Here is a 16632-nt window from a genome sequence, read left to right on the forward strand (position 1 = left end):
CCTACCGGAGACGGATAACCCCCTCTCCCTCTGCCCTAGTGTAAAATCATACCACATAATGAGTTCATGATTATTTAGGGCTATATCTGTTTAATACCACTGTTTTTATTAGACTTATTATTTGTTAGTAACAAATAGTCACTTTTAAATGTATTTTTATATATTGAAATAGAATAAATGATTATAAAGTGAATCAAACAAATAAATGACAAAAACTAAGAAGATTAGATACTGGTGAAGACAAAGTTAGTGTGTGTGTGTGTGTGTCTTTAAAAAATTGATTACTACAGTCTTGGGCTTGGACCTATGACTTTATGTTCTTGTCTCCATTTGACCCTTAGTACTTTGAGAGAAAAAAGTGTTGAGTATTTAATTTGTGTGCACAACAATGTCCGAAACTGAATATCAGAGTATTAAACAGTGGGTAAACACACGCTGTGTACTCTTTAATACAGTAGTACGTGATTTTGGCCGTAGTCTTGTCTGCGCCTAATGGGCGTCATGGTAACTTGGCGAGAAGGAGGCGGGGCCGTTATTGCTCGCCGTGCGCGTACACACACACACACACACAGGACGAAATGACTGTGCGCGGGGCTGGAGGAAGCGGGCGCATGTCCGCTATTTACGAACACCCACTGTCCTGACGGATCGAAAGAGCTCGGCGTTTTGGGTTTTGGCATGTTTGGGTCAGCGAGCGGAGCTGAAACATGGCGCCGTCGGGCTCGCGCAGCGCCAAGCGGAAGTGTCAGCGAGTAGTGCACTGGATCCCCGTGCTGTTCGTGTGCGCGCTCGTGGCGTGGTCCTACTACGCGTATGTGGTACAGCTCTGCGTAGGTAAGGGCGGATAGCCCGAGATCTCTGTGAACCTGAACCGTGTCAGGAGACTCGTGTTTTGTGCTTTGCATGTTTTTATCTAAATCTGGCATTGCTTTCATGAACGAGAAACCTAAACACGTTGGTGCAAGTGCATTTACTTGAAGGTTAGTCGTTGGGACATTGAGATGTTAATATACTCATGGGGAAAAAATAGCCAAGAGCTTGCATGTGATTATGAAGATGTCAGGGAGGTAAAGCACTAAAACAGTCACACTGCTACAAAGGAGACAAGTTGCTGTTTAACATTGTTTAAAAGAGAATTTAATTTAATTTGCAATCCCATGTGTAGTTATTATTATTACATGTTTGTGGGGTTTTTTTGTATTTAAATAAAATATAATGCTTTCTAAGTTGCCAAGTGTCAACCTATTGGCCTTTCTATTTGTTTACTCAATTGATATTGTGTCAGAGATGTCACAAGTTCATCACCGTGGACAGCCAGATAAATGAGGACAGTGTAGGCTTTGTTCTGCATTGTGTTCTAAAGATACAGAACAGTTGGCTTCATGCACTTTGTTTCAATATGAAAAGCAAGGGAAATGGCCCTGGCTAAAATGCAGTGAAGCCAAAGGTTAGTTTTTTATGAGGTATATTGGAGGCTGAGAGCATACTCCCAACTGCTGATGCTCCTGCTGAGTGAGACCAGCATTTATGCTGAACCGCAAGCAGACGGTCTATATAGACAGCATCGTTTCAGTTGGCACTCAGACTCACTGTGGCCTAAGGACAGGATAAATAAAATAAGCAAAGATGTAATAAAATCATCAGCCTACAGAGGAGTATTACATTAGAGCTAGTACATCATCCAGAAGGGTGCTTTGGGATGTTTTACCAGTTGAATTTAAGATTAGACTAAAGCCTGTTAACTCGCTTTAATGTCTACCAGCCAGTAGGTTCCACCATAATTTACTACTAATAAAAAAGCTTTTCTTTTTTCTTTTTTTTTTGGTGATAAACTTCTCTGTGAGTGTTACTATCAAGCAGAAGGTAGAGGCTGACTCATCCATGAGGCAGCATGTGGCCTACAACAGATACAACAGAACTTTTTATGAGTGTCTGATCAGCTGATTAAATGCCCCAAAGCTAATCCCATTACCTAGCTGCTACAGAGAACTAATCTCCTGCTTGACCTGTTTTATTTTTTGGTCATACTCTCAGTTGTAGCATGCCGTGTCCTTGCCCCACAAGGTGTGACATTGGGTCAAATAGATTGTTTGATTTTTTTTTGTTTTGTTTTTATCCACATGATTTTTGCTCCTGTTGTAGTCAGTTTTTCATTTCGCTGTGTGTTTCATATAGTTCATTTTTTGAAGCTGTTAGTTTTATGTAAGGTGCTGGATGATATGATGATATGCAAGAGATACAGGAAAAAAATGTTAGTATTCTCTATGGAAAAATGCAAGATTATTTTATTAAAGAACACAATAAGGTAATAAGTGAAGTTGTATTTCTGTTTATCATAACCAAATATTTGGCTTTACAGAGAGAATACCAACCACAATGAATCAGAAAAGGACCAGAAAAGCAAAACATGCATATGAGAAATGGGCTGCAGCAATGGATGTGAAATAATAAACTTAAAATAGCACGGATGGATCAGTCTGTGGACATCCAAAACCTTGTATATGTATCATCAGTCATCTCATCTCTCTTTCCTTGTCCTTCACCCCACACTCAGTTCTCTGTACCTCTATCTCACCCCCACACTCTCTCAGCTTTGTCTCCTTCTCACACCCCCACACTCTTTAATTCGTTTAATTGAATGAATTAAAATTCATTAAAACTATGGTGCTCGAGCACAATTAATGGACACATGACTGATTCTGAACACTTTAATCAAAAACCTCTCTCTCAAAGAAGTAAAAATTCTCATATGATATTTGTAGAAATATTTTTTTCTTTAATCTAGTCTGTTAATTTCTAATGCATACTTGCATTCCCAGTGTATGGGTGCAAACTGAAATTATACAGGCATCCCAACCATGATATAGTCTAAATATAAACATGTGTTACCAAAAGAAAACAGCTTATTTTTTTTAGCTCTCACGAAGAGGAGAGCGAGTCACTCGGTTGTGTGCAGTTGTTATAAACCAAGACGGCTGAAAGTGTCCCCAGTTTTCATACTGATATTTAAAAATGCACTGCTTGATTACATTAGTGATTAAATTCTCGGAAATGACATGTAATGTGCTAACTACATGTGAAATAACAAACAACATTAGCAGCTTTTTTGTTTAACACATCAGTTCGGGGTATTAATCTGGATATTCTCATGTGCTCTGCTGTTGTACAAAGTGAGCAGAAAATGGGAGCGTGCTAATATTAGGAGCTTCTCAGACAGAGGGACAGACAGACAGTCAGACATGCAAACTGACTACTAATCCAGCAGTTTGTCAGCTTCCTTACAATTACAGTTATTAGCTAGCTCATGGTGTAATTAGTGTTCAAGCATTTATAGGAAAGGAGAATGTTTTGCCAGTACCATTCAGCTTTTTTCTCTTTTGCTCTGTATTCATGCCACTGGCAAATTACTAAAAATGCCAATTCATTTTTGTAGAATGGATTTTTAAAAAATGTTATTTTTTGTTTTTTAGATAGGACAAAATATATTTGTAAACCGGGGCATAGTTTCGGCATATCATCTGTGTATGGGAAACACTCCAATATAATGGATATATACTTTATCTTATAACAGGAAAGAATATTTATATCTTTCAGATGGACAAGAAGTCACAATAAAGGTCAACAGGACAGAATAAAATTAATTATATGCCGTCCCCCCTGGAAGAATTGGAACGACAAGGGCAATTCTCTTCTTTTTGCTATACACTAAAGACATTTAGGTTTGAGGTCAATAGATCAGAACTGATTGCAGCACTGATGATCAGAAGAAATGCAGAGTAACAATTTCATTGTACAGAGTGACTGCATGTTTTACTCTTAAATCTTTTGCAAGTGCTATGGGACACAAGTTGCAGGACTAAATGATTCAATTCCATTATTATATTCTGTGTTAAGAGAAACAACCAATGCCAACATCTAACAGCTCTTGGGGTCTGTAGGGTTGATGTTGTATTTATTCTATTAGAAACCTCCACTGTTTTTAGGCTATATCTTGCACCATGTTATAAGAAATATGACTTATTACCTTATCATCAACTTGACACAAGTAAACACAATTTCCCATTGGGATGAATAAAGTATCTCTCTGTTTATCTGTCTGTCTGTCTGTAAAGAAAAGGCCTGTGTGTGAGTGTGCGTTATACATGAAGCGTGATCAGCAGCTCTCTGCCATGTTATTTAGGTTCCAGCATCAGCAACTGCTGCAGCTGTACAGCATCTGCTGCTGTTTTCAGATATTCTGCATATACACTGTCATGCTGTTCAATTTCATATTTAGGTCAAGTCTTTGAATTTTCTCCACAGAGCTTCTACAGTGAATCTTGTGTTGCTTTAATTAAGGTGCATGATGTTTCTTTCTAGTTCTGGATTTTACTAATGGATTCTTGTACATTACTGTTAAACCAGAGGGTATGTAAAGAGGACTACAAGATAAACAAGCTACGTAAACTGCAGGAATACAAGCTATCCTAGAATGTTTTTAGGGCTAGAGCTAGGCACCATCAGCTGAAGCTCTTACAATAAGGTTTAATTAAACCATATTTTGGGTCTAACCTTTTTTTTGTTTTCCATTCTTTACACAGAAACGATTGAAAACATGGGAGAGAAAGGTAAGCCTGCTTTTTTTATAATAATGAATATATATTTCAAATAGGTTTTATTGGGAAAAATAAGGAAATTAGAATGGAAAATCGGCCTGTTAAGCGCTGGAACACTTGACAAAATAGAGATTATGTTAAAAACAGTTTGGTGATACCGATTTGCTATGGATAATGCAAAATAAAAAAAATTAAACTTTTTATTGACTCATACAGTATCTACACTTGTTCTACACTGTTCATCAGACTTTTAACTGTTGGGTTGCCAGTTCTCATATACTCACATACCTCATATACTGGTAATTTAAGACAATATAAATGTGTCAAATTGCTTGATGTTTACATAAGTATGTTTAATCAACTGACAGGTCAATATGAATGATTTATGTTTTTCAGTAGTTTACCTCATGGCATACCATGTCTCCTTCATCATGTTTGTATGGTCATACTGGCAAACCATCTTCACCAAACCAATGAACCCACTCAAAGAGGTATGCAGTGTTTTTTTCAGTACTGATGATATTATTCAAGTAGCTACTGTATGTGCAGTAGATTGACCACCAAAAATAATATATTTTATTTAGTGTCACTATTGTATCAGTAATGTTTCATATAAACGCTATAATAATACTTCACATGCCTCATGATACAGAAACCATACAATGTCCAAGGGTGCATCTCACTCAGCTCTCTAGTTCACTAGTCAGGGCACTGTTCAGGGACTTGGCCATTTTAAAGGCTGTATCAATCACAAAACATACACAAAACATATATTGCCTAGATAATGAACAAACTCTCAGCCAGCTTTGTCTACAAATGTTAGTATCTCGTTATCGTTGTTGTAATGTAAGTTTACTTAAATTAGTGATTTGTAACTTTATTTGACTTTCTGTATATTTGTTTGAGTCTAACAACCTTTAAGTGTGGTAAATGTTTGTTTCTTGTTTAAGGAATGCTTTTTAAAAGTTTTCTAGCTAGCCTACAATCTTGCTTGAGGTATTATGACAGAAATATAGTTTTTACAGAGGAAATAAAAAAGTGAGCCAGAATCCTTACCATATACTGATTCACAACCTTGGGAGCTGATTGAGACGCACCCCAAGTGTGTGTCTGTGTCTGTAATGTGCGGTGTTTAAATTATAAAATAATATTTCATCCAATTTGACAGCAGAATCACCGTGTGACAGTGTAGACCACACTATTACTTGTCGAGTAAAAATAGAAATCAGAGCATTGTGTTTTTGTCTGGTCTGCTCAGTTCCACCTGTCACACACTGACAAAGAACTGCTGAAGCAGGAGGATCGCTCTGAATCTCAACAAGAGATTCTGAGAAGAATAGCCAAGGATTTACCCATATCCACTCGCACAACGTCTGGAGGTGAGCTGTCACTGCAAGACTTTCTTACTGCCAGGTGAACTGTGACCAAGAAATATTCTACAGATGCAGGCCACATAACAATGAGTGCACATTGCTTTTTTTTTTCCAGTCAGTCTTTAGCAAATAAGCTTTATTCATTCTGTAGAAAAATTATCTCCATAGCTATTCGCTACTGTGATCGGTGCCATCTGGTGAAACCTGACCGATGTCATCACTGCTCAGTCTGTGATAAGTATGAGTTTCTTTGATATAAAAAAAAAAAAGACTTGAAATTTAGGAAGAATGTATCCTGTTGGTGTGTCCTTTCAAAATGTAATACTGTTTCCCAGGTGCGTCTTGAAGATGGATCACCACTGTCCATGGTATGCCGTAAGTTAGAATGTTAAACACAGAGGAAGTGCAAAAAATACTTTGAAGAGAAATATTTAAACAATGTCACATAAGCAAGTATGTGAATGAGAGTGTGATTTTGCTTTTATACAACAGTTTTATGAACAAGAAATTAGTATTGTGTAATTGCCATTTCGGATGCAGTGTTACCGAAATCATTTTTGCTCCACAAGTGTGAAGATATCCAGAAGAAGTCACATTCCCTTAGCACATCATATCACATCAGCTAGCTGACTAGCTAGGTTGACTTCTTGTTCATTCCCGTTGAAGTTGCTTTGGGTAAAATTGGCATCACTTCATACTTTTTATCTTTATCTACTAAGCTTTCTTATTTTAAGACAAAAGTTATATTTTTGAATAGTTTCATTTGCCATGTCTGCTGAGGCCGTTAACACTACTGTAGTAGCCATGTGGAAGTTTACCTGGCATTAGTGGAACTGTTGTATAAAAAGTGAAAAAGCTCTGGCCAATTAAGAATGATATGCATTCAAAATATTATGGATGATTTAAATATCAAAAGATTTAAGAAGATTTATTAACATATGAATTGCTTGTTATTTTGCTTTATTTATGAATAAAGATTATGAACAGCTTCATATGCTGCAACAAAACAGATAATTTTGATCACTTTTTTACAATGACATTGTTTTTTTGTGTGCGTGCGCGTTCAATAATAGAAAATGATTTCTTCTTACAGGGTGAACAACTGCGTGGGCTTTTCAAACTACAAGTTTTTCACACTTTTTCTTGCATACTCGTTGCTCTACTGCCTGTTTATCACTGCGACAGACCTGCAGTACTTCATTCAGTTTTGGACTGTAAGTATACGTGTATAAGTATTTCTTCTTCATGATGTGATTCAGTTCAGTTCAGTTAAGCTCAAAACAATTCTGATGCTGTTCATATTAAAAAAATCTCTTAAAGCAAATGATGGTGTTCAAATCTTATACAGAATGCATGCAGAGAAGGTCTTTTACTATTCGCTCTTAACTCCAGTATTTTGGAAAAGTGGTGTTCAGAACACCTTGCATTGTCTTAGTGTTAATGATGCTTGTTTTTATCTTCCTGCATTTGTATTTTCCTGGAAGGTGGACGGTAAAACACATGAACGACTTAAACAATACTGGGTAGGAGTTACTGGGTCGAACAGTCAATGACTGATTGAGCTTCTGATAAGCTCCTGTAGTGGCTTTAGCTGCAGACCCTTTAGAGAAGTGTAGAGTCACTACTGTAGTAATTGTTAGTCAATATGGACCGCTGTGTTAACTGTTGAAATAGGAATTTGGTGTGTTTAGTTTTGTTGCTCAATCTTAGTTTCCATAAGCTTTTACTCCTTTTTGCTAAATCCATAAGTTGTGGTTTGTGCTGTGATTGAGATTCCTTTTTAGGGTTTCATGTCTTTTCTCAGAACGGCCTGCCAGATACTCAAGCCAAGTTCCATATCATGTTCCTGTTCTTTGCCGCCTCCATGTTCTCAGTTAGCCTGGCTTCTCTGTTTGCTTATCACTGCTGGCTAATTTGCAAAAATAGATCCACCTTGGGTAAGTGACTTGACCTTAAACTTCAAATCATCAAATGTTTTTCTCAAATAGCTGTTGATGACCTTGAAATCTTTTGAGAATTGATTGCTTTCCTATCTGCTGAAATCTACTTACATGTGCTGTTTATCGGGTGTTATTGTTTAATTTTACTGATATGCAAAGACTAAATAGGTTATAATAGTCATTTTAGAAGCATTTACACTCTAAAACAAATAATAGAATCTTTATCTATATATCTTTATATCTATTTAATAGAATAATCTTTAATAGAATATACACCGATCGGGCATAACATTCTGAGCAGTGACAGGTGAAGTGAATAACACTGATTTATCTCCTCATCATGGCACCTGTTAGTGGGTGGGATATATTAGGCAGTAAGTGAACATTTTGTCTTAAAGTTGATGTGTTAGAAGCAGGAAAAATGGGCAAGTGTAAGGATTTGAGCGAGTGGATAGATAACTGGATCAGAGCATCTCCAAAACTGCAGCTGTTGTGGGGTGTTCCTGCTCTGCAGTGGTCAGTATCTATCAAATATGGTCCAAGGAAGGAACAGTGTTGAACCAGCGACAGGGGCATGGATGGCCAAGTCTCATTGATGTACATGGGGAATGAAGCCTGGCCCGTGTGATCCAATCTAACAGACGAGCTACTGCTGCTCAAATTGCTGAAGAAGTTAATTCTGGTTTTGATAGAAAGGTGGCAGAATACACAGTGCATCACAGTTTGTTGCGTATGGGGCTGCATAGGCACAGACCAGTCAGGGTTCCCATGCTAACCCCTGTGTACTGCCAAATGTGCCAACAATGGGCACGAGAGCATCAGAACTGGACCATGGAGCAATGAAAGAAGGTGGCCTGATGGTCTGATGAATCACGTTTTCTCACTTGAATGGCCATGACACCAGGATGCACTATGGGAAGAAGGCCAGCTGGCAGAGGCCGTGTCATGCTTTGGGCAATGTTCTGCTGGAAAACCTTGGGTCCTGCCATCCATGTGGTTGTTACTCCAAGTGGATGCAGACCATGTACACCCTTTCATGGAAACAGTATTCCCTGATAGCTGCAGCCTCTTTCAGAAGGATAATGCACTGTGCCACAAAGCAAAAGTGGTTCAGGAATGGTTTGTTGAGCACAGCAACGAGTTTGAGGCATTGACTTGGCCTCCAAATTCCCCAGATCTCAATCCAATCGAGTATCTGTGGGATGTGCTGGACAAACAAGTCCAATCTTGGTGCCAGATACCACAAAATACCCTCAGGCATCTAGTGGAGTTCATCCCTCGATGGGTCAGGGCTGCTTTGTCCAACACAATATTAGGCAGAATGGTCATAATGTGGTCATAATGTCATGCCTGATCAGTTTATATTTGAAGATATTTTCATACTTTTGCTCAAGTTTGGACCCGAGATTGAATCGTAGATTATTTATTTGAGGTGACATCACAGGTTTCTTTACACAATGGTAAATTCCATCTGAATAATACCTCAGGTGTACAATTTATGTAAATTTTCTGTGTTTGGTTAACTTAAATATTAGTAGCAGTTTGGATGAAGTCTTTCAGTTAAAGCTACTTGCTTATAAATGAATAATAATTGTTGTTGATGGGTTTGCCTTTTTAATTTCTGCACTCAGTTTATCTAGAAGACCTTATATTCTATCTTCGGACCTCAGCATATCATTTCCTGCCACTGAGAATCAGGAAGTGGTTGCATTTTCTGTGGAACATACACTATATTGCCAAAAGTATTCGCTCACCCATCCAAATAATCAGAATCAGGTGTTCCAATCACTTCCATGGCCACAGGTTTATAAAATCAAGCACCTAGGCATGCAGACTGTTTTTACAAACATTTGTGAAAGAATGGGTCGCTCTCAGGAGCTCAGTGAATTCCAGCATGGAACTGTGATAGAATGCCACCTGTGCAACAAATCCAGTCGTGAAATTTCCTCACTCCTAAATATTCCACAGTCAACTGTCAGCTGGGAACGACAGCAACTCAGCCACGAAGTGGTAGGCCACGTAAACTGACGGAGCGGGGTCAGCGGATGCTGAGGCGCATAGTGCGAAGAGGTCGCCAACTTTCTGCAGAGTCAATCGCTACAGACCTCGAAACTTCATGTGGCCTTCAGATTAGCTCAAGAACAGTGCGCAGAGAGCTTCATGGAATGGGTTTCCATGGCCGAGCAGCTGCATCCAAGCCATACATCACCAAGTGCAATGCAAAGCGTCGGATGCAGTGGTGTAAAGCACGCCGCCACTGGACTCTAGAGCAGTGGAGACGCGTTCTCTGGAGTGACGAATCGCGCTTCTCCATCTGGCAATCTGATGGACGAGTCTGGGTTTGGCGGTTGCCAGGAGAACGGTACTTGTCTGACTGCATTGTGCCAAGTGTAAAGTTTGGTGGAGGGGGGATTATGGTGTGGGGTTGTTTTTCAGGAGCTGGGCTTGGCCCCTTAGTTCCAGTGAAAGGAACTCTGAATGCTTCAGCATACCAAGACATTTTGGACAATTCCATGCTCCCAACTTTGTGGGAACAGTTTGGAGCTGGCTCCTTCCTCTTCCAACATGACTGTGCACCAGTGCACAAAGCAAGGTCCATAAAGACATGGATGACAGAGTCTGGTGTGGATGAACTTGCCTGGCCTGCACAGAGTCCTGACCTCAACCCGACACCTTTGGGATGAATTAGAGCAGAGACTGAGAGCCAGGCCTTCTCGTCCAACATCAGTGTGTGACCTCACAAATGCGCTTCTGGAAGAATGGTCAAAAATTCCCATAAACACACTCCTAAACCTTGTGGACAGCCTTCCCAGAAGAGTTGAAGCTGTTATAGCTGCAAAGGGCGGACCGACGTCATATTGAACCCTATGGATTAGGAATGGGATGTCACTTAAGTTCATATGCGAGTCAAGGCAGGTGAGCGAATACTTTTGGCAATATAGTGTACTTTAGGCTCCTAGACCACTTTCCCCCCAGTTTTTAGTTTAGTGATGGTTCTCAGGATGGCACTTGTTTCTGAAAAAAAAATAAAGCTTTTGACACATGACCACATGAACACACCACAATGTAAACAGACAGAGTATAGAAAAATAAGTGCAAACATAAAACATTTAATGCCTCTTAATGATGGGCTTATAGAACTGCATACAGTGGGTCTTTAAGATGCTTCTCAAACACCAGTAGAGTTTTTAAGCTACTCGGAAATTATTATGTATTACAGACATCGCAGTTCTTAGGCTAACTCAATCCCTCAGGCCTCAAAGTGGCCATCTAACAATTTGAGCCAATAAAGTATTTAAATGGCCCTTGATGATGGTGATAATTTGTTAGGGGAGGTCAGTAAGGGAATGTTAAATATCAGTATTAGAACACAGCTGCTGTTATAAAGTTTGGATTAAGGGATTAAAATAGAGACAGTGATGGATGTCTGCTGTTGACTGCTGCCTTACATATAGACATAGTGGCAGTGATAATAAACGTTAAATTTGTCGATCTGCATTTATTTCTCATATATAAGGTTATTTTTAATCTACTTCCCCAAAATAACTTCCATCCTCAGAGGTCTTCCGTGCACCTGCCTTCCTTCATGGAGCTGAAAAAAACGGCTTCAGTCTCGGAGTAAGCAAAAATTTCTGCCAGGTCTTTGGGGATGAAAAGAAATATTGGCTTCTGCCTGTGTTTTCCAGGTATTTCAGTTTGCACATTCTCACTGCACATATTACTTGAGTGAGGAAGATTCTAAATCATATTGGCTTTATTTGTGGTGAATTTAGCCAAGGCGATGGATGCTCCTTCCCCACGTGTCTCGTGAACCCTGACCCAGAACAGCCTGCCTCACCATCTGGACATGCTGTCAAAAGGTCCATGTCTTTGTATAAATGATCAAGATCAGTGGATTGTTTATTGTGACTCAGTGGATTGTTTATTGCTATTTTTGACTTTCATTTTAATGTAAAGACATGTGCTTTACAAAACAAGATCTTCAAGTAGAACGTGCAGACCAGATATTTCTGTTTCTGTTTTATTTTATTTCTGTTCTATTTAAAATACATTTGAATACAGCAGTGCACAATCTACACCCACCCAGTTAGTTACACTGTTTCTATATCGTTCAAAAATGTATTCTTGTCTCATCTTTTTGTTGATTGATAGTGATGGAGAAACCCATCAATTTCCCTCTAAACCTCTGAGAGAATCTCAAAGCCGACTGCTGAGCAATGGACAGACCTGGACTGAGAATGATGAGGCGGAGGAACAAGACAGAGAAGGTGGGATTGGTGGTTTTATTTATTTATTTATTTTTTGGAAAAGCAGAGCCTAAATTTGGGGACCTGAGCAAGTGCTGGTACTCAGAGATACTACAAGCAACCAGCAGTATGAATAATACAAGTCAAAAAAGCTTGCATTAAAGTTGCAAGTAAATAATAGTTCTAAACGTCATGATTATTGCCACCATCTAGAAAAAAATAATATATATAAAAAAAGTAACTAAAACTGAGTTACCTGTTTTTGTTCTCTGAAAAATCTTGTTTTCAAAATGGTTGGCATCTGTACAATTAATATTTGGTGAAGCCTCCTCTGGAGTACTGAGTTTCTGCAGCGATCAATATTCCCCTCTGAAAGTATTGGAACAGTAAGACCAAATCTTTGTTTTTGCTATATACTGGAGTAATTTGGGTTTGAGATCAAAATAGTTTCTGCTTTCATTTGCTGACATTTACATCTAGATGCGTGTTTGGTCTACCCATTTTTCGAGTGATCAAAAATTTTGGATTGTGTGACTGACAGGGGTCTTGAAGAAACCCTTCAAAAACAAGTCACTGGCATCACCAACAACCTCCACAGGGCAGTGTTATAGAATAGAGAGCAGAAATACAGAGGCAGTACCACAAGATGAAGAATAAGAAAGTTTTGGAAAGGCCAATGTGTGAAGAACAAAACAAGGGTCTGATCATGATATAAATCATACAAGCTTATCAATCAATGGTGGAGGCAGTGTCATGGCTTGGGCTTGCAGGTCTGCTTCACACTCACTAATCTTTATTGTTGGATGTTACTCATGATGGTAGCAGCAGAATGAATTCATACATTTACAGAAACATTTTTTCTGCAAACGTAACAGAGGAATCCTTCCGGTTTAATTGTGAGGATTACATAGCAAGACAATGAACCAAAGCACACGGCCAACACAACAAAGTACTTCATCAGGGGAAAGGTGGAAGGTTTTAAACTGGCCAAGTCAATCACCAGACCTTAACCCCAACTAAGCAGCATTTCACCTCCTGAAGAACAGACTGAAAAGAGAAACCTCCAGAAACAAACAACAGCTGAAAGATGTTGTAGTGCAAGCCTGGAAAAGTATCACGAAAAAAAAAGAAAGCAACAGTTTGACAGCAGGTCATCAGGTTGCAGTTATTGCAAACAAGATATGCAACCAAATTTAAGTGTTATTGTTCCTAATTCCATCCATTTCTGTACTTTTTCACACCTAGAAATTGAGTGATCTGCCACTAGAGATGCAGTGAAAGCCGAAAATCTGATCTAATTAGATCATATTCATCTTTTGAGCTTAAACCCAAATACCTTCAGTCTATCAAAAAAAATGATAAGAATTGGCTTTGTAGTTCTAATACGTTTGGAAGGCGGTGTATGTGTTGATCATCTTGTTGAAAGGTTTGTTCAGAACTTGGACAGACAACCAGGTTTATCCATTACTGGCATCAATACAATCCACCTCCAAAGCAAAACACTTTAGTCTTGTACTTATATTTGCAGCTTTATATTGCTGTACCATGTTATAATATTTTTAATAGCAATAGATTTGGATGTAAAACATATAATAAAACCTAGATAACACAAATAATAACTTTATAAATCTTAATCTAGGTCAAGCCACCAGCTCACCACAAGTATAAATGAGGGTGGTTTATATTGAAACAAAGTGTGTTTTGTTGTCACTATTCTCATATGATTCGGCGCTTTGAGCATTTGTACTGCATGTGATGTTATGAAGGAAATGTTTGTGGTGTTTGTAGACTGATCAGCTGATCTTATGACCGATTCCACGGCACATAGAAACCTAGCAGACTGTAGAATGGTTTTTAATGCTTCTTTATTTATTTGTGTTTTTTCAGGAGCAAGCAACCCGGCCATGACTATAGAGAAAGAAACATAGTTTGGTGTCATTGCTGACTTGTTTAATGAAACAAGGTTTGTTTGTTTTTTTTCATGTTTTATACTGTTTATGAAAAATGACAGTTGTCAACAAAATAAGCAAATAAAAATTTCTTTCCATGATCTCAGAGCATGCAAGAAACGTAATGTCAACAAAATAGAATTTCATCATTTGCATAATATTTAAATTAATAGACAGTGGGATCAAAAAGTCTAAGCGTGCAAGAGAAAATGCTTGTTCTTCTTATTTAATAAAAGAGTTTTTTAGCTTTAATAAATGTTGTGCAAAACCTTATGATATTATTAGATCAAATCCATCAGTGTTGAATGAACACTTGCTTCAGTGGAAATTATTCACGAGGAAAATCTGACCTTTTGTACAAAGCAGTTAACTTGGTCGATATCACGCATTTGTTTACGAGAAATAAAAGATGAAGTAGTGCAGAATCTTAAATATTAAATGTTCAAGATATTGAACATTTACTGGGTTTTAATATCTCAGATTTTCAGTTTTCTCTTAGACTTTTGGAACCCTTTATACATTTGGGGCCTTTCTCACTTTCTTTATCAGATCCCTTTGTGGTCCTGTGTGTTTTCTGTGGAACAATGAAGACACTTCTTTGTGCTGCAGGGAGGCTTCTGCTACAGGAAACGGCCACTGTCCAGTGGGTTTCCATGTAATTGCTTGAACAAGGTGCTTCTTATTAAAAGCTGACTTTGCAGTGTTACCAGAGTGTCTATAATCATTAGGACCTCTACAGTCTTTTCTACAAAGGATGAAGACTTTGTGTGTATATTGTGCCTAAATCAACACAGAAAAAGGTGCACTCTGAGTTACATCAAATAATCACTTGATGACTAACAGCTAATGCCTTGTTTATACCTTGTGAACTCGAACTTGAATATGACTTTGGGGTGAAACGTCGTGGTTTTGTGCATGCTGTGTGGTGCATATGTATGTTACTGAAAGTTACAAAGAAAACCGAGGAATTCTTAATGCCTAATCGGTGTCATGAGTTGCTGACAAAATGTAGCAAAGTCCAATCAAATGGCACTTTTTTACGCTTCAGTTGTTGCATGTTTAGGCAGATGTTTGTATTTTTAATGATGTGCACATTATGATGATATGCTGTTTCACTGGCCATGTGCATCATTCGTCATTCTGAAACCCTTCAACAGAGAAAATGTGTCGCAGTGTTGAGATATTTCATTCAAGTTTTCACTTACTGTAACATGAACACACTACATTTTTTGTGCCGGACTATACAAACTGGTTTTAAATCCAAGCCACTAAAGGAATTAAAGTACACATGAAACCAGTGAAATGATTTCCCCCTCATAAGCACAGAAAGAGAATATGTTCGCTCTTTTGCACTTCAGATGAGTCAATATGTGAATGCGTTTCAAGCTGCTTGCACTTTTTGGTCAGTGTAATTAACAGTGCAACGCATTAAGAATAATGTCTGAAAATGTTGATTTGTTTTGATTTTGCGGTTACTGTAAATGGTTAAAAGAATTCACTTGTTTCTTTTAGAAAAACAACCAAAAATGAGGTCTGGCGTGTTGAGATGAGCATTTATATAACTGTATGTACAAACCCATATATGATGCGTGTGGACACCGTTTGAAATCTGTTTATACAATTACCGAATCATATGCAAAAGAGTTTTGTGTTTTTTTGGCACCAACTTATAACAGTGTGTCTATTGTGAAAATATGGTTTTTTTTGGTGCATGAAAAACATGCGATGTTCCACATTTCTGAAGAGCAGAGAATCTGTTTTGTGTCTCAATATCTTGTTCTGCACATACAGTGGCCTCCAGAATTATTGGCACCTTTCTTAAAAATAATTGAGACCCAATTTTTATCTTTGTTCCAAAAAAAAAAAAAAAAAAAAAAGGCTAATAATTTACAACTGTGGTATATTCTCACAAATATAAATAATATGGCGGAAGATTATTGACACCCCTAATGAATACTGTGTGTGTGTATGTATGTATATGTATATATATATATATATATATATATATATATATATATATATATATATATATATATATATATATATATATATATACACACACTATATATACAGTATATATACACACTATATATACAGTATATATATACACTACCAGTCAAAAGTTTGGACACACCTAATTCTAATGCTGAAGGCGGCTGAAATACACAATGATGTCGTTTGAACAGTTGATATTGAGATGTCTGCTACTGATGCTCTGTAAAGCCTTCATAACAGCTCTAATCTGAGATGCTGTTAATTGGTGATTTCTGAGGCTGGTAACTCTAAATGAACTTCCCCTCTGCAGCAGAGGTAAGTTTTGGTCTTGCTTTACTGGGATGGTCTTCATGTGAGCCAGTTTCATCACGGTGCTTGATGAGTTTTGCAAATGCACTTGACAATACTGTTCTTGCAAGAACTATTCCAGAACACCTGACCTTCGTGTCTTAAAATAACAACTGACTGTTTTGTTGTCATTACATATGGATTATTTAAATCCATGTGTGTTATTTCATAGTTTTGAAATCTCC

At 38.0% G+C, this 16632-nt stretch overlaps 1 protein-coding gene across 2 annotated transcripts; it reads left to right on the top strand.

Moving 5' to 3' along the window:
• Window positions 1-534: 534 nt before the first annotated feature.
• zdhhc2 (zinc finger DHHC-type palmitoyltransferase 2) lies at window positions 535-16066 on the top strand. Of its 2 annotated transcripts, none has more exons than XM_058397573.1 (13): window positions 535-834; window positions 4581-4607; window positions 4995-5086; window positions 5854-5974; window positions 6137-6206; window positions 6304-6336; window positions 7062-7182; window positions 7773-7905; window positions 11468-11594; window positions 11682-11768; window positions 12061-12176; window positions 14043-14118; window positions 14654-16066. In XM_058397573.1, exons 1-12 carry the CDS (start codon window positions 708-710, stop codon window positions 14081-14083), a joined length of 1095 nt encoding a protein of 364 aa, XP_058253556.1. In that variant the 5' UTR covers window positions 535-707; the 3' UTR covers window positions 14084-14118; window positions 14654-16066. The 2 variants fall into 2 exon arrangements, with proteins under 2 accessions (XP_058253556.1, XP_058253555.1); XM_058397572.1 differs by having other exon boundaries at window positions 537-834; window positions 4992-5086.
• The last annotated feature ends 566 nt before the right edge of the window (window positions 16067-16632 follow it).

Source organism: Hemibagrus wyckioides, linkage group LG08, assembly GCF_019097595.1.
Source record: "Hemibagrus wyckioides isolate EC202008001 linkage group LG08, SWU_Hwy_1.0, whole genome shotgun sequence".
Classification (NCBI taxonomy): domain Eukaryota; kingdom Metazoa; phylum Chordata; class Actinopteri; order Siluriformes; family Bagridae; genus Hemibagrus; species Hemibagrus wyckioides.